The 24,133-nt window shown below is 35.7% G+C and overlaps 1 protein-coding gene across 1 annotated transcript; it reads left to right on the forward strand.

The window, feature by feature from the left end:
* Positions 1–18,176: 18,176 nt before the first annotated feature.
* On the forward strand, positions 18,177–19,367 carry LOC129218308 (uncharacterized protein K02A2.6-like). Its single transcript, XM_054852544.1, has one exon. The coding sequence runs from the start codon at positions 18,177–18,179 to the stop codon at positions 19,365–19,367; it is 1,191 nt and encodes a 396-aa protein (XP_054708519.1).
* The last annotated feature ends 4,766 nt before the right edge of the window (positions 19,368–24,133 follow it).

A 24,133-nucleotide genomic window follows, 5' to 3' on the forward strand; every position in this document is an offset into this window, starting at 1 on the left:
ATGAAACATGCGAGTCACAAAAATTTATCTCAAGTTACAGCTCCTTGCCACACCCCGCATTAAAAATGTGAGAACCATGGTTTTTACATTTTTAATGCGGGATGTGGCAAGGAGCTGAATTTGACATATTTTGGCATTTCTCCCCCTATCCTTACCCATTTTTTTATAAATTTTAAAATTGCTGGTTTTATCCACACTTTCCCCCAAATTTTCAAGAATTTCAAGCACTTTAATCTGATTTTTTTTTCAAGTACTTTTCATGTTTTGGGAAGAAGGGGTTTTTCAACAAAACCGGTGCCCAAATCTATAGCTTGGTTAGTTTATGGGTAAATCTGTTTTTTTTAAATTTATTGTTTTAGCTTCTAATTTGTTTAAATACTCGTTGATTACTTAAATATTGCAACAGAATGCATAACTTGATCAGTGGATATTTTCATTTATATACTTTCTCTAATGGTTTTCAGTTCAAAATAGCCGTTTTCAACACATTCAACAACCCAGTGACAGCTTTACTACTTGTAATACAGTGTAAGGTGTTTTTCCCCCTCAGCAAAGGACATTTGCTATTCTCTTCATTTTCACTTATGAGCTATTCAAAAAAAAAATCATGGTTTTTTTCTTTTAAGATTTTGGAAGGTGTGTTATTAGTATGTCTAAAGTCCTTCAAAGACTAAAGGGGCACAGCCTCCCCCCCCCCCCCCCACCTAAATCCACCCTTGTTTCATTTACTTTTACTGCTAGCAATAACAGAAGCAAATGGAACACGAAGAAAATATGTGCGCATACGTTAAAATTAAAACAATTACACCCAAACCTGTTTTTATGTGATTTTTTGTGCGAATTTTTTTTGTGTGGTTTTGTAAAATTTCAATCAGATTGGGATTCAACTGACGAAATTATTTTTAAAACAAGTGTGAGGAAGTGTCTTCAAGTGATGACATAGACATCCCGATGGGAAGTCGGTGTGACCAGGGCCGCGCCGTCCCTATGTGCAAGGTCGTGCGTCGCACGATGGCGCCAGAGTCAAAAAGGCGCTCAACCAATCAAAAATGCTACAAATGGAGGAATAAAATCTCCAACTAAAAAAATAAAATTGAACTTTTCAGAATAAAAGTAGCAGTGAAATTATATTGCTCAATAAAACAAGCAATCCTCCTTGCTGCCGATCTAAAGGAAAAATTATTGCCTTTTTGTGTCAAAATATGCTATTCAAAAGGGCAATCTTTTACACTGAAAGCACATGATGCTAATAAATACATACATTAGCATTTTTCTTCCTGTGTGGAGCAATGAATGTTATTTCACTGTCTGTAATGTCACAAGGTTTAGCATTTTTCTTCAACTATTTATGTATTAAATTAAAGAAAGAGGCACCCTTTTGATTGCACAGCCCCGTGCCCCCTCCCTTACAGAATGCTTAGTTGAATGTTTGTCAATAATACTTACTATTAAAGGGAGGAAAAACGCATTTTTGGAAAGCCAAGTGATTTCAATACGGAAAGAATAAGGATGTTGGGGTAAAGCTTTAATTTCTTTTAAAACTTAATACTTTTAAAAAGAAATCTTGAAGTTATAAATTCTCAATAGTTTCAGCTAAGTGATCAACTACTCCCACTCCGTCCTATTTCTTTTCTTTTTTCCTTGTCTTTTTTTCTAGTTTGCTTGAAAATAAGAAAGTTTTCAAAATGCTACTCCTCTGAATCCTCCCCCCCCCCCCCCCCCGCCCAGCATTACGGACCATCTCAAATTTCGTTTCCAGATCTTCAATTTCGCAAAATTTTGCGAAAGCTCACGAATTCGAAACAACATTGCTTGAAACTGCGTTCGAAAATCAGTTAAAATTGCATTCTTAGAGCTTCAATTTCAAATGATTGTCAGTCCAAATGTTACCAAATATGGTCTTACAATCACGTTTTTAAGACTTCAATTTAAGAAAATACTCGAGCAAGGCCCTTCGAACCTTCGTTTAATGAAATCAAAAATAAGGTTTTTCAAACATGACTTATGAAAACTAAGTTAGAACAGCCTCTGAACCACTTCTTTTAATACCACATACCTGCCAACCTCCGAAAAAAAAAATCCGGAAGTTTTTTTTATTTTTATTCACAAGATTTTAATGCAAAATAAAATCAAACAGCACCCCTATCCTCTTTACATTTAACAATATATTAGTTACAAATTTCAAATCGATTGAACTTACTTTCGTTTAGTAAATATTACTTTTATTGCTTTCTTTAAAAGTTTAGAAATAACATTTGTTAGGCATAAATGCCTGTTAATAACAACAGTAAATAATCCTATCTCATCACCTCACAACACCAATAGTAAAAGAATGTTTTTCCTTACTTATAATGTATTACCAATCATTCTGCATGACTGGGGTAAAAGATTCTTATCAGCACTCATTCACATTGGTCGAATCGACCGAATGTTTGTTTCACCTTCGTTCACCCTTGGCGGGAACTCCGTTGTGGATGACGTCATAGAAAGCTTCTAGAAGAAATCTGATGGCACGTGTGCTCAACGATAGCAGTGATGTGTCCGTTCACGTGACTCGGATATGCTAATGACCCGTGGGGATATTTAAACTGCTCGTGGCTTTAGTTGGCTCTCTCTCTTTGATCATCTCTTGTTGTAGGCGGTCGCTCGTTCGGCATTCGAACTTGCTTGTTCGTGCCGTTCGCCCTTTATTAGAATTGATTAGCTGGACTTAGCTTATTTCCCAATGGGTCTACTTCATCAAAGTTTTTAGTCAATAGTCATGCAGTTTGCGTTGCACTGTTAGTTATCTCATGCAGAAGTAGCATGTAAAGAGATTATGTTGTTAGTATTTATTTTTATCATTTACAGCGTGTTTTTATCTATTTACATTATCGTTTAAATAAACTTCATGAAAGTTAGAAATAGTTTGTCAAATTCTTATTTCCGAACTCACTCTGCTAGTATCAAAGAAACATTGGGGAGATATTATTAGATTAGAAATTCTCCCCAACACGGGTTATGGGCCCAGTCCCTTTCCTGTGTAGACCTAGTGAAAATATTTTTGGATAAGACTAGGAAATGATAAAGAGTGTACATGCATCTGTAAAAAGGCGGGGTTGTACTGCTGTCAAAAGTACATGTACCGTTGGATGATGTACATTTCGATATTTTTCAGAAATTTTGAAAAATTTTTTTGGAAGCTGCAAATTCGATGACCCATCTGAAGATGAAGTTATTGGAATGTTGAGATGGGGGGGCGACCAAGATAGAAGCGACTTAAAAGATTTTACCAAAATTCAAGAATACTAAAGTTTGGAAAAAAAAAAAGAAAAATGGCAAATTTCGCGATTCAGATTGAAAAGCTCAACAAGAATTACCTCGAATGGTCGACGAATATGAAGTTCCTTCTCATGGAACGGAATGTATGGGACATTACTAACGGAAAAGAGAAAGAACCAGTCATTAATGAGAAGACGAATGTAACAGAAAAGGACGTGAAAGAATTTATTGTGAGGAAGCGAACTGCAGTCTCTCTAATCTTCTTGAATATTGAACAAAATCTAAGAAAAATAGTTGAAACTATAGAAGATCCATGCGAATCTTGGAAGAAGCTAAAATTACATTTTTTTCCGGAGAATAGATGTATAAGTATGCAACTCTTCATTGAGCTGAATCAATGCAAGAAAGAGAATGGAGAAAAGCTAAATTTATTCGCGGCGCGTCTGCAGAGAATTTTCGACAAAATCAAAGTTGTTTATCCGAATTTCCCGGAGGACTGTATTTCTTTTAAATTACTGCAAAGTTTACCAGAAACGTATGATCATCTAATTCAACAGATTTTGATGAGGAAAGATGAAGATTTTACATTCGAGAAAATCCTGGTTGATCTAATTATTGAAGAAAACCGTCAAGAAATGAAAGAAGAGAAGACAAATGAGATGCAGGTTTTCCAAGTTAAATCTAAAATTCGATGTTACAAGTGTCATGAAGATGGACATATAAGAAACAGATGCCCTTATGTCAAAAATGAAGACCGTCAAAGATTGACTTCACAAGAAAGAAATAAAAGGGGAAACCAGCACCAATCCCGGAAAGAATGGAGGGATGAAGGTACGAGCCCGAGGAGTAGAAATCGCCGATGGAGTTCTAGAAGGAAGTTCCAGGAGCGTCGCCGATCACCTTCAAATAATAGATGTGAGTATCCTTTGTATTTCTTGTCAGAGGCAAATCTTAGTCAGACCCAAGATAAAGGGAATACATTTATTTTTGACACTGCCGCATCAAATCACTGTTGCTCAAATAAGAACTGGTTTAGGACATTTGAACCACTAAATGATGTAAACATGGCTGTTGCCGTGAAAAAGCAAACTTTCCCGATTGAGGGAAAAGGGGAAATCAAAGTTAAGTTCGGTAAAAGAACTGTAATTCTAAAAGATGTAATGTATTCTCCCCGTTTGAGACGAAATATTTTGTCTGGCACCAAGTTTGACCAGGGTGGTGCAAAATTTAAAGGTGGGGGAGGTTTCGTGGAGGTATCCGACAAACAGGGATTAATTTTTTAAAGCTGAACTCAATAATGGGGTTTATAATGTTAATTGTAAAAAGTTTAAAAATTCTCCTAGTTCTAGTCATGTAAATAAAGAACCTTCGATAGAATGCTGTCAAAGTGACATTGAAACTTGGCATAAACGCTGTGGACACGTCAACACTGAAAGTATTCGTAAAACTAGTAATCTTTCAGCTGTTCGTGGCCTACCCAAGTTTAAACATGTTAAATTAAACTGTGATGTTTGTAAATTAGGAAAATTTAAGCGTGTTAGTTTCAAGTCAATTGATAGAGTAAGAAGTACCCAGCCATTGCAATTATTGCATATGGATGTTTGGGGAAAATGTGAAGTAGAGGGTAGAAACGGAGAAAATTATTTTCTTTCTATTATTGATGACTATTCTAAAAGGTGTTCATTGTATCCTATTAAGTCAAAAAGTCAGGTTCCGGGAATTGTAAAACAACATATTCTGAGAGCCGAAAGATTTATCGGCAAAAAGGTTGTTAGTATCAGATCTGATAACGGGACGGAATTTGTAAATCAGGAACTAGACGGGTTTTGTCAGAATATGGGTATACATCATGAACTCACAAATGTGTACACACCAGAGCAAAATGGATTAATTGAAAATTTTAACCGCACAGTAACAAATAGTGCACGCGTTTTGTTAAAAGAAAGTGGTTTGCCAAACAATTTTTGGCCCGACGCGATGTTATATTTTGTATACACATGGAATAGGATTTGTCATTCAAGTCAAGAAAAGACTCCTTTTGAACTTTACGGGGGAAGAAAACCGTCTGTAAGACATTTAAAAGCATTCGGAACTACTTGTTTTGCCGGTATCCCACGACAATTAAGAAAGAAACTAGACCTAAAAGCCGAAAAAGGCGTTTTAATCGGATACGCGTTCAATCGTAAAGGATTTCGCGTTTATCTTCCAGACAAAGATAAAGTCATTGAAACAATCAACGTATCTTTCAAAGAGAACTCCTTTTTCAAGGACGAATTTACTTCCGAGCAGGAATCGCGCGGAAAAGGAAATACCCTTTTCTGGCCTCTTTCGCCTCAGGCAGAAGATAAGAATTCTTCGGAAGAAAGCGAAGATTCGAATCGCTTCAGAGAATTAGATGTTGAAAGTAGCTCTGAAGGGGGGGGGGGGGCGGAAAGTTCAGACAGTGAGGGGGATGATTCTAGTCGCAAACCAATGCGGGAAGCTAGGTGGATTCGGAAATTTGTCCCTAGACCTGATGGTTCAAGAAACGACGTATATTATTTTGAAAAGGGGAATAGCAAAAGATTAAGATCGTTGAATGATGTTCAAAAATATTGTCTTCGTGAAAACATAGCGTATGATCCGGAATTATTTAATTTTAAAGGCAATGATGATTTTCAGGGTGAAGTTTCAAATCAATCTAAAATTTTAACTCATGTTTCCTGACTAGACACAGAAATTAAAATCCCTAGAACATATAAACAGTCATTAAAATCTAATGAAAGGGGGGAATGGCAAAAATCAATGGAAATTGAAATAGGCACTATGCGTAAAAGAAATGTTTGGAATTTAGTCAAATTACCGGAAAATGTTAATCCTATCGGATGTAGATGGGTTTATAATTTAAAGAAAGGGGAAAATGGTGAAGTTTATAAAAGTAGACTAGTCGCTCAGGGGACTAATCAAGTGAGGGGACTAGATTTTGATCTAACCTTCTGCCCAGTAGTCTGCTTTAGTACCATTCGCTTTTTCTTTTCCTTGTTGGTATCAAGACAAAATTGGCTACATATCCAATGTGACGTTAAAAGTGCGTACCTATATGCTCCTATTGATGAAATAATATATATGAAGCAACCCCCAGGTTTTATTGAAAAGGGAAAAGAAAATTATGTGTGCAAATTGAATAAAGCTATATACGGCCTGCACCAAAGCGGTCGTCTGTGGTTTTATGAAATTGAAAATATATTGCTTAAAATTGGTTTTCATAAATTTTTATCATGTAATTGTGTTTATTATACTGATAATGTGATTTTACTCTTATATGTGGATGACATTGTGTTATTCAATGAGAAGGACAGGAATATTAAAGATGCTTTGAATTTACTTCAAAAAGATGTTGAAATTAAAATTTTAGGTAAAACTAAAAAGCTACTAGGTGTAGAATTTGAAAATGAAGGAAATGGCTTAAATTTACATCAAACTGAATACATTCGTGTAGTTTATGAAAGATTTAGTAAATTTAAAATTCCTATTTCTTCTTTACCTATTAGTAAAGGATGTGTTTATTCAAAGTTAAATTGTCCTACTACTCAAGCTGAGATTGACGAAATGTCAAAATATCCATACAAGAGTTTATTAGGGTGTTTATCATTTATTTCTAGTAGAACACGTCCTGATATATCATATGCTGTTAACATTCTCAGCCAATTTCAAAGTAACCCAGGAATTGTACACTGGGATGGATTGTTGAAATTACTAGGATATGTTTACCATACTAAAGATTTAAAATTAAACTTAAAATGTGAAAATGTTCAACTTATAACTTTTTCTGATGCTGATTTCGCCACAAATAAGGATGATAGAACCTCATTAGGCGGTCAACTTGTTTTACTTGATAAAGCTCCAATTGAATGGCGCACGTTCAAAGAACGAAGCGTTAGCCTTTCAACGATGGAAGCTGAATTTATTGCCATGACAGAATGTGCAAAAGAACTCATGTGGTTTGATCGTATAATTGACGAATGCATCAAAATAAAAATTGTTACAAGTTGTAAAATTAAATCTATTTTGTATGTGGATAATCAGGCTACGTTAGATTTTGTTAAATCGCCTATCGAAAATCATCGTAGTAAACACATTGATATCAAATTGTTTTTCATTCGGGATTTAGTTCATAAAAATATTTTTAACGTGAGATATGTCAAAAGTAAAGATAACATGTCGGACATATTCACGAAACCTCTCACCCGATTAGAAATTCAAAGATTTATTGAAAATTTTTTTTGTACAAATATAATATAATTTAGAAACATTTTTTAGAAATTTTTGGAAATTGTTTAATGTACTTTAAATTTTTCTTCTTTGCATCATGTTTTGTGAAATGTTTTTGCAAGTTCTAACAATTTAATTGCCCACCTGAATGTTTCGGTGGCTTTTTCTTCCTATCAACCGGGTTGCGAACAGCTTTTTGTTACGTCTCGTTAAAAGTGAAAATGTAATTGTCAGAGTCTTCCCGGGAGTTAGGATAGAGGGAGTTTATTGTTGCATGAAGGTCTATCGCGGGTGTATTTGTTTTTCATTTTGTGAGACCCTATTTTGGAATATTGGAAACACCACTAGTTCCCGTTAGAATTTGTAATTTTCCTTCATTGAATATATTATGGTGCAAAAATGTTATTAAAAAAAAAATTCGAATTGGTAAAAATGAAATTTTAATTAGTTAAAATTATCAGACAGTCTTTAAGTATAGAAGGGGGCATTTTTTTGAAGATTTTTAGTGATCTTTTTGTAAATGAAATTATTTAATGAGAAATGGATAGTTAGTAAAAGAGCTTATTTACATTTCGTCATAAATATTTCTCAATATATGCTTATACTATACTATTTTCAAGACTGTGATATTTTATATGCTGATTCGAACAGTTACTGTGGGTTTTTATTTTATATTTCAGATAAACCTACTGTCATTGTTATAAATAAAATCGGAAAAATGATTGAAAAAAATTATAATGGACTTTGATCAAAAATTTGTTTTCGAACTTTTGGTGAAAATTCGTAGAAAACGTACTATGAGTTACGACGTACGAGAGAGTACGGAAGAAAAAAAAAAAAAAAAAGGACATTTCAAGATGATTGTTCTTTGAACTTTTGAATTTTTTTTCAGCAAAGTGTGTTGCATGTTGTGTTTTTCTCAATTTTTCAGATCTAGATCTATATTGGAAGTTCGTAATATAGAGTCAAGTTTATATTTTAAAAATTGTTTATTGTTTTTTTTTCATAATTATTAATATGTGGAAATTGTGTTAAATGTCTAAAGGAAGTTAAATTTTTTTGAATGTTTTCATTGTGAGATGATGAGAGGGGGGCCTTGTTAGGCATAAATGCCTGTTAATAACAACAGTAAATAATCCTATCTCATCACCTCACAACACCAATAGTAAAAGAATGTTTTTCCTTACTTATAATGTATTACCAATCATTCTGCATGACTGGGGTAAAAGATTCTTATCAGCACTCATTCACATTGGTCGAATCGACCGAATGTTTGTTTCACCTTCGTTCACCCTTGGCGGGAACTCCGTTGTGGATGACGTCATAGAAAGCTTCTAGAAGAAATCTGATGGCACGTGTGCTCAACGATAGCAGTGATGTGTCCGTTCACGTGACTCGGATATGCTAATGACCCGTGGGGATATTTAAACTGCTCGCGGCTTTAGTTGGCTCTCTCTCTTTGATCATCTCTTGTTGTAGGCGGTCGCTCGTTCGGCATTCGAACTTGCTTGTTCGTGCCGTTCGCCCTTTATTAGAATTGATTAGCTGGACTTAGCTTATTTCCCAATGGGTCTACTTCATCAAAGTTTTTAGTCAATAGTCATGCAGTTTGCGTTGCACTGTTAGTTATCTCATGCAGAAGTAGCATGTAAAGAGATTATGTTGTTAGTATTTATTTTTATCATTTACAGCGTGTTTTTATCTATTTACATTATCGTTTAAATAAACTTCATGAAAGTTAGAAATAGTTTGTCAAATTCTTATTTCCGAACTCACTCTGCTAGTATCAAAGAAACATTGGGGAGATATTATTAGATTAGAAATTCTCCCCAACAACATTTGGTACTCATTTTAAAAACAGAACAAAGCACAAACAGCTCGAACTGAGAGAACGAGAAGATAATCGGCGCCGAAATTGAGCCCCTAGTTGCCAGGCGCGAGCCTTGCTTTGATTGGATCCCGATGAAGTCATGAGCTGTATCACTCCGTGACGTCATAATTTTGCCTCACTTCTTCTCGTGCCATTCTCCTACGGCACCCTTTCCTTGGCTACTTGGCCTAAAACGTTCCACAAAAGAATCGTTAGCGCCAAAATTGGCGAGATACAATTTTTTTCCTACAAAACGTGAAAAATCCGGAAGATTTTGCTCATAACCGGAAAAACGGAAAAGGACATAAAAATCCGTAAAACTTCCGGGAAATCCCGAAGGCTTGGCAGGCATGATACCATAGAATAATGCGTAGGCTTTTAGGGCTTTAATTTTGAAAAATTTTCCAGGGAAAGCTTCAGAATTCCTTCCTTGTAAAAATCTTCAAAGTTGCCTACAGTTGCGTTTTTAGAAGTTCAATTTCGAAAAATTAGAGGAAAGAAAAGAAATTGATTTCTGTCTATAAAAAAACCCGATCGAGTAGAATCTCAGAGTTCCATCCCTTATCCTAACGTCAATAAATATGGCCTATAATTACGTTTAAAGGGTTTAACTTCTATAAATTTCTGTGGAGCCCTTTGTACCTTTTTCCTCCATAACACCACCAAAGACGGTCTAAAATTGCATTTTTCAAACTACAAGTTTCAAAAATTTCACGGGGAGAAACCCCGGACACCTCTTATTAAAAGAAAGAATTTTTTCAATTTGTGCCCCCCCCCCCCCAAAAAAAAAAAACTATTTTCTAGTTGCGCTACTGCTCCTGTTGTCTTCTTTTGACAGGCATAAAAGTTTTGTTAATTGTTTAACACTTAGAGATTTAGATAGATATTCAAAGTGGCTTTAACTTAGATATTAAAATATTTTCTTCTTCCTATACACATTATTAGCATATCAGAGGAGCTGCTGAACTCGGAATAATTTCGAGATATGAAGTAAAAACGTACACCATATTGCGAAATTAAATATTCATGCACTATGTTTTTATAAACTAAATGCCAAAAGTTTTTTTTTTCCATTTTATATTTGTCTACAAAACCTCCCTCCAGGTGTTAACTACATTTTTCTCGAACGCAAGAGCATAATGGTGCTCAAAAAACATTTGCACGACGGCGCTGATCAGGCTTGGCGCGGCCCTGAGCGTGACCTCCCAAAATTTTCTTATTCGGGAAATTTTGTCTGACTACTCGGCAAAAATTATCATCATTTGGTTTGCTTTGATTTTTTAAATATTACATATTTGTAAGTTTTTGGGTTATTTTCTATGTGAGACTTCCTTTATGCGGTTCCTAGCCACCGCATAAAAATTTTTTTGAACTGTGTTGCAAAAGCAACTTTTCAAAGTCACTCGTGAAGTTTCGAACAAATTTTTTTCAATGCGATTTTTTTTATGTGGTCCCTATCCATCGCATAAAAACAAGTTTGGGTGCATATTTTAAATTGTTCATAAGCTATAGTTAAAAGTGACACTACGATGAAAAATATCAAACGTTGCAAACTGATCTACAGACATCCATAACACTAAAGTTATTTATTGCAGGATAATTTACAATTTTTTCACAAACATTTAAAAGTTCGAAACTTCTATTGAAAGTAAAAATATGAATATAAATAAATAAATATAAAAAGACAAAGTTTCTCTATCTCTTATCTTTTCAGAATACAATCACATACACTAAGTGGAACTATTTCACACATAAATATTTTATTCTCTTGTAATATTTTAGCGGCCCCTAAACTTCAAAATATGTCAGTGGCCCTGTGCGGCTGCACAGTCTGCCTCCCCCTAAGCATAGTCCTGCATACTACTTATAACTACCGCCCAACATCCTAATTTAACAAGAACCCGGATTTAGCAAGGAAACGAGAAAGATTTGGTTGGTGCAATGTTAAGTCTATATAGGAGCATAACCCGTCTTCAAAGAGCAAACCCCTTTTAAAGCGAATAATGTGTTGTGCATTAATTTCTACTTCTACTCCTACTACAATAATAACTACGACTTCAATTTCAACTCCCAGTGCTGATATAGTTTTGATATGGTGAGGTACGTGTTGAGCGATGAAATGTTGTTCTTCAATGAATCATGTGATAAATCAATCTCGTCTATTCAATGGACTATTAAGTAACAATGTACATTATAACTTGGCGACGATGTGAATAGGTTATGGCTGAAATTATGCAGCTAGTCCAAGCTCTTCAAGATTTTCTGAATAAACTTAATATTACTTCTCCGGAATTGAAAAGCAGTACTAAAGATGTTCTTGCTCAACAGAATTTATCCTTTGATCAATTTGATGAATCATCGGAATCTTTTGATTGTTATTCACAGAGATTGGAAAACTACTTCAAATTAAAGGGGTTATCGAATAAGGATACGGAAATAGAAGAACTAAAAGTTTTAGTTTTGATCAACTGCCTCGGTTCCCGCCAATACCAGCTTATGTCTAGTTTAACTGCTCCTGATTTACCTTCAATGAAAACTTATAAAGAATTGCTGTCATCATTAAAACAGAATCTATCGCCAAAACCCAACGTTTTGACCGAACATTAAAATTGTTTTCAAGACTTCAAAATCATGATGAGTCGATATCTGCATTCATTTCTTCATTACAAGATCTTACGAAAAATTCTTATTTTGTTTCTCAATGTAATTCAAGTGATTGTTCGAAATCTATGTTAAATTTAGTATTTTATTCTCAATTTATTCGAGGGTTGTCTAATTCTGATATTCGTGAAAAATTGTTGCAACAAAGTGATATTACGTTCAAAAAGACAATCGAAATTGCTTCAGCTATTGAAGCTGCAAAAATTAAGAACAAGGAAGCATGTAACAGTAATTTTTCAAATTCTGTTAACAAAGTATCACACGGTAGAGTGAAAGATAAGCGCCCACTTCAAATCAAAAATGAAAATTCAAAATTCAGAAGTCGCTTAAAATCACCCATGAAATCTAAAGGAGTTAATTTTAAAGAGCTTGGATTAGAGGGATTATGTTAACATTGCGGGAAATCAAACCATAAAACCCAAAATTGTTTTTTAAAGAATAAACTAACTTGCAAAAATTGTGCAAAATGTGGACATTCAGTTTTGGTTTGCATTTCTAATTTGATCAAAAACAAAACAAGAAATCAAAATGTCAACAATATTATACATGATCAAGATGACCTTGCTGTAAATCACATTTATGATGTTTTTTCTAATAATTATGCAAATGATGATAAGATGTATGCTATTATCGAATTAAATGGTTTGAAACATAAATTCGAGTGTGATTCAGGAAGTAAAGTAAGCATAATGAATATTGATGAATGTAAGAAGTTAAAACTTAATATTCCAATTCAAAGAACAAATGTGTGTTTTCGAAGTTACACAGGTCAGATTTTCAAGCCACTTGGTATTGTACAATTAAATGTTATGTTTCTTACGAAAATAATTCAAGTTTTAAAGATTTATACATTGTGTCAAGTCAAAATTGTTCAATTTTAGGACGAGATTAAATTAGAAAATTAAGCATAAATTTACATGACGTTAACAAAATTTCAAATGTTCCTAGTGTCAACGTTTCTGTTTCAAAAATTCTTGATTTATATTCAGATGTGTTTGAACCTAAGGTTGGTTGTATTCCTAATTACACATGCTTCCTAAAATTAAATCCAGATGCTAAACCAGTTTTTATTAAACCTTGTTCTGTTCCAGATGTTGTAAAACATAAAGTTGAGGAAGAGCTTGATAAATTAGAAGCAGAAGGTATAATTGAAAAAACTGACTTTTCTGAATGGGGTTGTTGCCCCTAGTTGTTGTTCCAAAATCTGATGGTTCTGTACGAATTTGTGCAGATTTTAAAGTCACAGTTAATAATCAGCTGAAAATGCACAACATCCAATTTCTAGAATCAAGGATATTTTTAATAAATTACGCGATGGAAAATTTTTCTGTACCTTAGATGTCCACAAAGCATATTTGCACATGAAAGTCGATGAAGAAAGAGCTAAATTTCAAACTCTTTCAACCCATCGTGGTACATATTTAGCTAAACAACTATTTTTTGGTATAAAAATTGCTCCAAACAAATTTCATAAATTTATGGATCAATTTAAGATTTAGAGGGTACAATAGCATAATTTGATGATTTAATTATCCAGGGTAGAACCAAACAAGAATGTCAAGAACATTTATTTAAAGTGCTTGAAAAGTTACGTGAATTTAATCTGCATTTAAATCTTGCCAAATGTAAATTTTTTGAAGAAAAGGTTCAGTATCTAGGACACATTATCAGCTCTGCTAGACTTCACAAATCACCAGATGAAATCAAAGCTATCTCTGAAACACCTCAACCTAAAAATGTTGATGATGTCCAGAAATTCATTGGTTTAGTAATGTATTACTCGAAATTTATTCCAGATGCATCTAGTCTTCTACATCCATGAAACAAACTCTTATGCAAAAACATTCGCTTCAAATGGACTTCACAGTGCGAAGCTCCTTTTTTAAATGCAAAATCAGTTATTACAAGTAATCAAGTCAATCAAAATACAGTTGGCTCTCTGTTTAACGACTTTCAAAGGACCACAAAAAATCGTCCTTAAGTAGAAAGCATCCTTAAATAGAATGCTTTTAACACTATAGTGGACCATCTGGGACCGTGAAAAGCCATCGTTAAACAGAGAAAGTCGCTAAATAGAGCATCGTAATAATAAAAAAGCTGGAGTCGGATGCTTCAAAATCCAGGAGTCAGAGTCGGGAATTTTTCTTCCGACTCCATAGACTTGGGGAAAAAAATCAATAAGAACTCACTTTAAAGTTTTTAAATAATATATTTTTTAACCATTGCCTGGCCAATACTAATATACCTTCTTTACAAACAAGTTAGAGCTTGTGTAGAAATTTTCATAGCATTTTACTCCCATGCTTTATATCATTTTTAAAATGACAGTTTTTTTTTTCAATTTACTATTCGACGAGTTTTACCAAACTTTCAATAATGTATCCACTGATGGAAGTAGAGCAGTTTGATCTCATAATATCTTAACTATTTTTCACAAACCATTTTTACTTTCTTCTATATCTAACACGTAGAAATGTAGTATTCATGACAATTCTTGAATTTGTGTGCTTAATAGATGAATCATTTTGACCATTTGTGGAAATATCATGTTCTGTGTATGTGTGTGTGATTGATTTTTGGTGGTTATCTGTACACGTGTTTAGGACTTCAATTTTGAAAAGCTTTTAGAACGCTCCCTTATCATCATTAAAGACTCATAAACTTTATTTTTTAGGCTCGATTTCAAAACAATTTCTGCAGCAGAGCAGTGAATTTCTTTCTTCAATCCCATTATCAAAAATCATATACAATCGAGCTTCTGGAACCTCAATTTCAAAAAACTGCCTGTGGACGGCCGCTGAACCTCTCAGCTCATTAATATTCCCAAAGATCACATAAAACTGCCATTTTCAAGATACAAGTTCGAAAAATTTCTGATGAAGGTACCCAACCTCCCTTTCTGCTCTCCGCAGTTATCGCAAACATCTTAAAAAGTAGTCTTAAAATTCATTTCTAAGGGCTTAAAATTCTGAAATAAGTCCATGGAAAAGCTTCCGAGAACTCACCCCCCCCCCTTTCACAACATCATGGAAGGTTGGCTAATATTGTGTTTTTATAGCATCAATTGCGATAAATTGCCAAAAGATTGCATTCAATTTCGTTTTTAGTACATAAAAGCTCAAAAAATCCCCCCCCCCCCCCCCCCACACGATTGAATATTGAGGACAATCTACAATTGCGTTTTTGAAATTTCAATTTCGAACAACTGCCGCGGAAGAGCTAAGGAACTTCCAACTCTGTTTATAGAACTACAATTTCAAAATCTATCCTTACTGAAGATTGTCTTGAGCAAAACAAACTTTTAATGGACAGATTGGCGGTTACGCCAGAAACGAAACCAAATGAAGGTTCAAAAGTTTCTGTTCATTTTGAAAAGTTTGAAGAAGGTCAGGAAAGCTTCGATTCATTTCTTGAACGCTTTGAAGCATATTTAAAGGTTCAAAATGTTCCTGAAGACAGACGTGGGTTAGCTTTTATTTCAAATTTATCCCCGAAAATGTATAATTTGCTCAAGAACCTGCTAGCTCCTGATAATCCTTCGGATAAAGATTTTGATTGCTTGAAAACTACTTTAAAAGAGCATTTAAATCCGAAACCACTAATTATACCCAGTAGACATCTGTTCTTAAATCGCAAGCAGCGGGAAGGGGAAACGGTTAGTGACTATCTAGCTGAGTTAAGATCCCTTTCAGTTCCGTGTTGTTATGGGGAAGCCATGCTCAATGTAATGTTAAGAGATGTGTTTGTTAGTGGGTTGCGGGATAAAGCTATTCTTAACAGAATTTTTGAGGAAGATGATACGAATTTAGAAGGAACGCTGAAAATTGCTTTGGCTATGGAAAAAGCTCTTAAAGGTGCATCTGAGCTTTTAGATAAAACAGTAAATGTCCATCAGATGGGAGAAAGGAAAATTGAGAGGCCAGGTGGTAAAAATAAATGTAAACAAAAAAGTAAACAGAAAGATGCATTCAAGGCTAAGAATAAATCGTGTTCGCGTTGCTCCGGAACGAATCATGATCATAACAATTGTAAATTTATAACTAGTCAGTGTCATTTCTGTCAGAAGGTTGGGCACATAGAGAGAGCTTGTTATGCAAAACAAAAGTCTAGAGAATGTAAACAAAGACAAGTTAGTGTCGAACTTGATTCCGAAAATGGAAACCAAAACTCAGTTCCATTACATAGCATTATTTCGGAGGAGGGGAAAAGACCTCCAATAATGCTGACGATGACAGTTGAGGGCAGCCCTATAGTGATGGAGTTAGATACTGGTGGAGCGGTTTCTGTGATGAATATAAAGAAGTTCAGGGAAATTTCTAAGAAGCCTTTGCAAAAGACTAACCTGGTTTTCACTACGTATAATGGGGGGAAAGTTGTACCAATGGGAGTAGTAAATGTAAATGTTGAATATAACAATCAAAAATTGAAATTAAATTTATACATTGTTAGAGAAGACTTAGACACCATTTTAGGTAGGGAATGGATTTTCAAAATCAAAATAAATTGGAATTCAATTAAATCAATTCGTGCACATGGGAAATATGAGCTGAGTAAACTACTTAATGAGTTTAAAGAATTATTTGATGATAAATTAGGGGAAATAAATAATTATGAGGTAAAATTGGAACTTAAATCAGACGTTACACCGAAATTTTGCCGATCAAGGCCTGTTCCGTTCACCTTAAAAGATCGTGTTGAACAAGAAATCGACAGATTAGAAAGGGAAGGAATTATAGAAAAGGTGGAAACATCTGAATGGGCAACGCCAGTAGTACCAGTCGTAAAATCAGATGGATCAATACGTCTGTGTGCAGACTACTCGGTAACCCTTAATCCTAGTATAATGGTACAACAACACCCTTTACCAAGGTTGGAGGAGATATTTTCTTGTCTAAATGGGGGAAAAGAATTCTCGAAATTAGATTTTAAACACGCTTATTTACAACTAAAGGTTCACGAAAATAGTCAAAAACTCTTAACAATTAACACAACTAAAGGGTTGTACAAATGCAAAAGGCTTATGTATGGGCTAAACGCGGCTCCAGCTATTTGGCAGCGCTATGTTGACGGTCTGTTCCAGGGAATGGCAGGGGTTAAAGTGTTTATGGACGATGTTCGTATAACAGGACCTACTCAAGATGCACATTTTGAGGCATTGCAAACTTTTTTTCAAAAATGCAAAGAGCACGGATTAAAACTAAATTTGAGGAAAAGTAAATTTTTTGAGGAAGAGATTAATTTTTTGTGTCACAAGATTGACTCCAAGGGTTTGCATAAAACAGATGAAAAAGTCTGTGCAATAGCGAGTGCCCCTAAACCAAAAAATGTGCAAGAAGTTCAAAGTTTTCTGGGGTTAGTACAATTTTATGGGAAGTTTTGTCCAAATTTGGCCACAATTGCTAATCCGTTGAATAATTTAATGAAAAAAGAAATAAAGTTCATCTGGTCGAAGGACTGTGAACAGTCATTCCATAACATTAAAAAAGTGATTTGTTCCCCACAAATTCTGGTGCACTATGACCCGGCACTTCCAGTAACATTGGCAACCGACGCGAGTCCAGTAGGGTTAGGCGCGGTGCTATCCCACAAATTGTCCGACGGAACAGAAAGACCTATAGCTTTTGCATCAAGGACTCTTAACAACGCAGAGAAAAAATATTCACAAATTGATAAGGAAGCCCTTGCAATTGGGTGGGCAGTTAAGAGATTCTACCTATACCTAAAGGGACGAAGATTCATTCTTATAACAGATCACAAGCCATTAGTTGCAATTTTTGGATCGAAGAAAGGTCTACCAATTTTGGCAGCAACACGACTTCTTCACTATGCTTTGACTCTTCAATCCTTCCAATTCGACATCATCTACCGTAACACCAAGGACCATGGGAATGCTGATTTTCTCTCAAGGTTACCGACTCAGTCAGAAGAACTGGAAGTCCGAGATGATGTTACGCTCTTCCAACTGCAACAGATTGAGACACTCCCAGTCACTGCCAGGGAATTAGCCAAAGGAACAGAGGAAGATGAAGAATGCAGACCACTGTTGCAGGCACTTCGAAGTGGAGAGGGTCTAAAGGGGAAGGAAGCGGAATACAGTCTCCAAGATGGTTGCATCATGTACGGATCTAGAGTCATGGTTCCAAAACAATTCCAGAGCCGGGTGCTACAGGAGTTACACGAAGGGCATTTAGGGATTGTAAAGATGAAAGCGATAGCAAGATCGTTCGTGTTTTGGAAGAACATAGACAAGGATATAGAAGAAGCAGTAAAGAATTGTGTCCACTGCGCGCAAATTAAAACAGATCCCCAAAAAGCCAAAGTCCACCATTGGGAGTACCCAAGCAAACCTTGGGAAAGGCTACATGTTGATTTTGCTGGGCCATTGTTCGGATATATGTATCTGATCATCGTTGATGCACATTCTAAATGGCTGGAAGCGTATCCAATGAAGAATACAACAGCATTGAAGACGATCGAATGTCTTAGGGACTGCTTCGCGAGGTTTGGACTTCCACTGATGATAGTTAGTGACAACGGGCCTCAGTTCAAGTCCGATGAATTTAAGATCTTCCTGAGCCAGAACGGGATTAAGCATAGACCTTCAGCTCCATTCAAGCCTTCCAGCAATGGTCAAGCTGAAAGGTATGTGTTTACCGTCAAGCAATCTCTTCGCGCCATGAAGGAGTACCCCGGCACCATCCAGCAAAAGCTCAGCACCTTCCTGATGCAATATAGGAAGGCTCCGAATATGACCACCCTCCACAGCCCGGCAATGCTGCTGATGAAGCGTGAGATCCGGACACGCATCGACCTGGTGAAACCGGATCTGCACGCCAGGGTCCAAGACAGGATTAGGAAGGATAACTTTCAGTTCTCGGATCGTGTCTTTCGCATAGGGGACAACGTGGCAGTGCGCAACTACCGTCACGGTGATAAAAGGTGGAAGTTTGGGAAAGTTGTCAGTAAAGACGGACAACTCCACTATACCATCAACGTAAATGGGCAACTGTGGCGGCGCCACGTCGACCAAATGAGGGACGGTGGGAATCTGGAGAACCAGGAATGGGAACGAATCGGCAAGGCTCCAAATCTTGCTTCCAGGACCCACTGTTCTACTGCGACAACAGCAGCGGATGCTACAACAAATGGGAGTTCAGCAGAGCCACCAGCTGAACCAGTCGTCTTGCTGGCCAACACCAACCAGGCTGAACCAGCGATGGATGGCAACACCACCGCAGCCAGTCCTGTGTCGCCAACAGCAGATCCGCCTCTTCTGCGCAGATCCACAAGATCTAGAAAAGCTCCACAGAGACTGGATTTGTAAAGGGGAAGGGATGTCATATATCGATATGTAACCGGTTAGCGGTAACCGTAACTGTTATCTTTGTGCGTGAAGTTTCAGTTCTAGTTCTATTCGTGATGTATATAGTTGTGTATGTGTGTTCGTGATATGAATAATGTGTAATAAAAGTATTGTGCCGTAATAAATTATGCCTCGCCTCTGCTATGTGCAATCAATTTTGAAAAAAATTTTTAGGGAGAGCCACCAAACCTCTCCTTGCTCTAAACATTATGGAAGATCATTTGAAACTACAATTTCAAAAATTTTCCGGGGGCGAAAACCCTAAGAAACTTTTGTTTCTGAGTTTATGTAATACTTATTGACAGGGTTCTTATCACTTAGATCTAGTAAAGACTTTCTGCTAAAGCAAAAGCTGAATCCATACCAGCTCTCAATTTTAAAATATATTAAGAGAAAAGGTGGGATGAGCACTTGCTAAAGCACATACCTTCCCTCTTAGTTTTTTACTCTCACGACGGCCCTGAGAAATTTAATATTATCATTATCTTAACTGGAATTTATACAAATCTTAAAAATTTCACTGAAACAGGCAGCAAATAGAACAAATCTGGTTGCCGCAACGCTCAAAAAAGTTCCGAGAAAACGGAAAAAACTTTGCGAGATCCTAAATTTATTGACTGCTTGTACTTGTATTTGCAGTCGTTAATGTAAGCAGTTCGTTTTCGCATTTGTTGTAACTTTAGTTTCCTCAAGCAACTCTAATTCTTGAATTTCTTTAAGATATTATATTAATTAATTCAGAAAACTATGTGAATTTAACTGGACTCTAAAAAGTGTTAAGTTTAACCTAATTAAAAACAAGAGTTAGGAATTTTTTTGGGAGGAATTTTGCGCCATTGAGCTTTGGGGGGGGGGGGGGGGAACCCCAGGTTAACAAGCTTTATGAGTCATTGAATAATTTTTTCCTCAGTGAATAGAAATCTACATCCCAAATGCAGTTCTAACTTTTTGCATAGTTTCCAGAGTTTTTGTAATCGTATAAAACTTCCATTTCATATTATTTACTTTTTTTAGTCATATTATTTTTACTCTTACATTTTGTGTAATTATTTTTAGACACGCCTACGCTGCATTATCAATACCTTATGAAAATAATTTTTAATCGAACTTGTTCTTACATAAATTTGATTATAATTAAAGACCTTACAAGTTTTGAATCTCTACCCCTTTAACAGGCACATGAATTTTTTTTTTTTTCCTATTAAAATTCAGACCACTTGCCAGAGCAGAGGGAATTAACCCAGAAATAGGAATTTTACATAATAATTTGTGTTAGGAATTTATAAAATTAAAGACAGGCCCATTAATTGAAATTTTTCCAGGGAGGGGAGAGACGTTATCTCAATGAAATTTCATCAGAAAACCACAAAACCACGCCCACTTATTCATAAAAACATGCTCTGTGTGGTGACCGGAGCAGAATAGTCCCAACATAGTCCATGCGTGTCGTAAGAGGCGACTAAAATGGATACCCAATCTAAGGTGCAAGACACTGTGCCGATGGATGAATAGCATCTGGGTTGTATGATGTCTAAACGGTCCCCTAGAGGAACCGGGTGAAACCTCCTTGTAATTTGCCTCAGGGGTGTCTACAGGAGGTGATTATGGCGCAAGGTGCGCCATCAAAATTTTCAGGGGGGGGGGGTTTGAAAGGTTTTTTCTTCATGAAATTTTTGAAATTTGGAAAGAAAAAATATTTAAACTCATTCAACAAGAAATAGATGCATTAATAATACTTTTTCCGCGTACTCTTCATGGCTGTCGCCGTAGCAATCCCACCACCCTTCCTGTTTTTCAGAAGTGCGGACGACAATTTCATTTTACCAATGCAACTAACAAACAAAAAGGAAAACTCTTCGTTTTGAAAAATTAAAATAGTAATTATAAATGAACAAGTGAAATAATAGTGACAAAAAGTATTTTTTATGTAAAGTTTGAACAGAAAATGTAATCTTAAAATACAATTTAGGAACATCCATGATTCTCTTTTATCGAGAGTATCTAAGTACGGGCCACGGAAAAGTACACTTCAAACATTTTTATTAACACAAGAAAAAGTACTCAGTACAGTACACTCTTCACTAGGCCGCAGAGCGCGTATGTCTGCCTAGTCGGAAACTATGGGCTCCGGCTCAAATTAAAGTATTGTGCATAGAGTAAAATTTGAATAATTGGAGGAAAGACAGGCGAACAAACTAACCTGTTGCACGCCTTGTCTCTCGGCGGCCCTGGTTATTCAAAACCATGCTTCATAGTTCTGCAGTTAAAAAGAAAAAAATACATAAATAAATAGGACAGCCCATACGATAGGGGTCGCCGAAATATTCCCATGTGTTTTTTTTTTCTTTTGATGAAAAATGTTGTCCTGAAAATCATTGCTAAGTGGAGAAAAATGTATGGGCTGTTGAAATAAATTTGAAATAGAGAGAGAGGGGGAAAAAAACAGTTAAATGCAAAGAGAGATTCAAAGTATTATAGTATAATGAATACTCACACCAAAAGGTCTAAATGTTTGAATGTAAAAATTGTAAGTAAATCAAAGCTGGATCCAGAGATGCAGGTGGCATATTTATAATAAAATGAAGTTGTGTAGGGACCTAAGGTATCGCCTTAGGTTTTCAAAAAATCCCGGGAAAACGTTCTCAAACCCCTTCCCTTACCCTAATGTCATTAAAGATGGACTAAACCTAAGTATTAGATTTCAAGAAACCGTGAGAGTGCTCCCAACGTAACCTCCAGAAATGCCCTCTCAATTAATCATTCATCATCATTCAATGTTGAATAGATTTCACCTTTTTGACTTTAATTTAAAAAAAACTCCCTGAGGGATCCCGAAACTATCGTTCTCCAAATATTACTGAAGATCCTCAAAAATTTCATTGTTAAGGCTTCAATTCAGAAAATTTTTCGGGGGAGATCTCCAATACCTTCTACTCCTCTAACAGTATTTAAAATCGTCTACGATTGCATTAATTGAATTCCAATTTTGAAAATTTGCCAGGGGAGGACTCTGAATCTCTCCACCCATTAACATTACCAAAAATCTTCTAAAACTGCGGTTTCAACAGATCGGAATTTTTTTCAGAGAATGCCTCTGTCTCTCGCCGACATCATTGAAAAATGTCTTAAATCTTGCTTTTAGTGCTTCAATTACGAAAGATTTTTGGTCTCGATCCCCTTCAAAACTCCCCCTTCCCCCTTTCATTGCAAGTTGGCTTAAGTTACATTTTCGGAGCTTTAATTTCAAGAAATTGGTGGTGTACTAAATTTTAAGGAAATAAGTCTACAATAGCATTTTTAAGGCATCAAAATTTCAAAAAATTTCGGTTGGGGGGGGGGGGGCGCATCTCTCTTCCCTATAATATCACCATCAGTGGTGTAGCTAGGGTGGGGTGGAGGGGGCGGCAATTTCATGCTCTTGATGTGAAAAAAGTTCCACGTTTTCCAATAGGGAAATCATGCTTTTGATCAATTACTGGAGGCAAAAAAAAAAAAACTTTTCATTATAATATGAAGCTAGCACTTGATTTTAAGAAAGTTACATGGAAACCACCTTATTTAAAAAAAAAAACTTTTTTGAGGAAACTTACAACAAGAGTAAGGAAAGAGAGGTCTGAAATGGTGGGCAATTAATTGCTCATCTTCAGGGTAGCATTATCTGTTTCAGAAAATGCTTTAATTGGTCACTTATTACAACTTTTATTCAAACCAGAATAAATTTTATGTTTATTTTATAAAAGTATTTACTCACAACTCAAATAATAACTGTGACTAATCTTACTGCTTTATATCAGCAAAATTCCTATAAACAGTGAGTTTCAAACTGAGACATTCATTTAAGAGGAAGGTTTTGAATTAGTGAATTGATGTTTAAGTAAACCTTACACATTTACATGGAAAGTAATGATTTTCGATGCACAACTTTTCCTTCTCATGAATCAGTATGGTTAATCGAAATTATAGGGCTTATTAATCTTATCACCCTGTATCAGTGAAAAAGAAAACCATCCAAATTCTGTAATATAACAGTATTGGATCTAGGAAAGCGGCGACCTCCAGGTTTTTCTACATTACCCAAGCACAGATCCAAAAGGAAGTCATTACCTCCTTTGACAAGAACAAAGAAACCATAAAATTGCGTTTCTAGATTTTTAAATTAGGAAAATTTCCTGTGCAGAGCACCGGCTTCTAAGCTCCTGCCTGGTGTCACTAAAGTTTAAAAATGCATTTTTAGGACTAATTTTGAAAATTTTTCTGAATAGAGCATATTCTTTATTTTTCTTCGTAATTAAGTTCTTATTTTCCCTTTAAATACTTTTGACTGTTTCTTGATCAAAGGGCGGCAAATTGAGGAATCGCCCCGGGCGGCAGAAAGTGTAGCTACGACACCCTGATCACCATAGATCATCTAAAACTGCATTTTTCAAACTACAATTTTCAGATTTTTCCCGGGAGAGAGCCCCCAGACCTCCCTTTATGTGTCACAATCACAAATAATTTACAATTGGGGATGCGTGCTTGAAGTTTGCATTTTGAAAAATTATAGAACAATGACCTTGAGTCTCTTTCCTCCCATCACATCACCATAGGTCGTCTAAAACTGTGTTTTTCAAATAATCTTTAAAATTCTGAGGGGGGGGAACCCCGGTCCCCCTCTTCTGCACATAATTAAATATAACGTACGATTGTGTTGAGAACTTAAATTTGGAAAAATTATCGGGAGAGGC

Source organism: Uloborus diversus, chromosome 3, assembly GCF_026930045.1.
Source record: "Uloborus diversus isolate 005 chromosome 3, Udiv.v.3.1, whole genome shotgun sequence".
Taxonomy (NCBI): Eukaryota; Metazoa; Arthropoda; class Arachnida; order Araneae; family Uloboridae; genus Uloborus; species Uloborus diversus.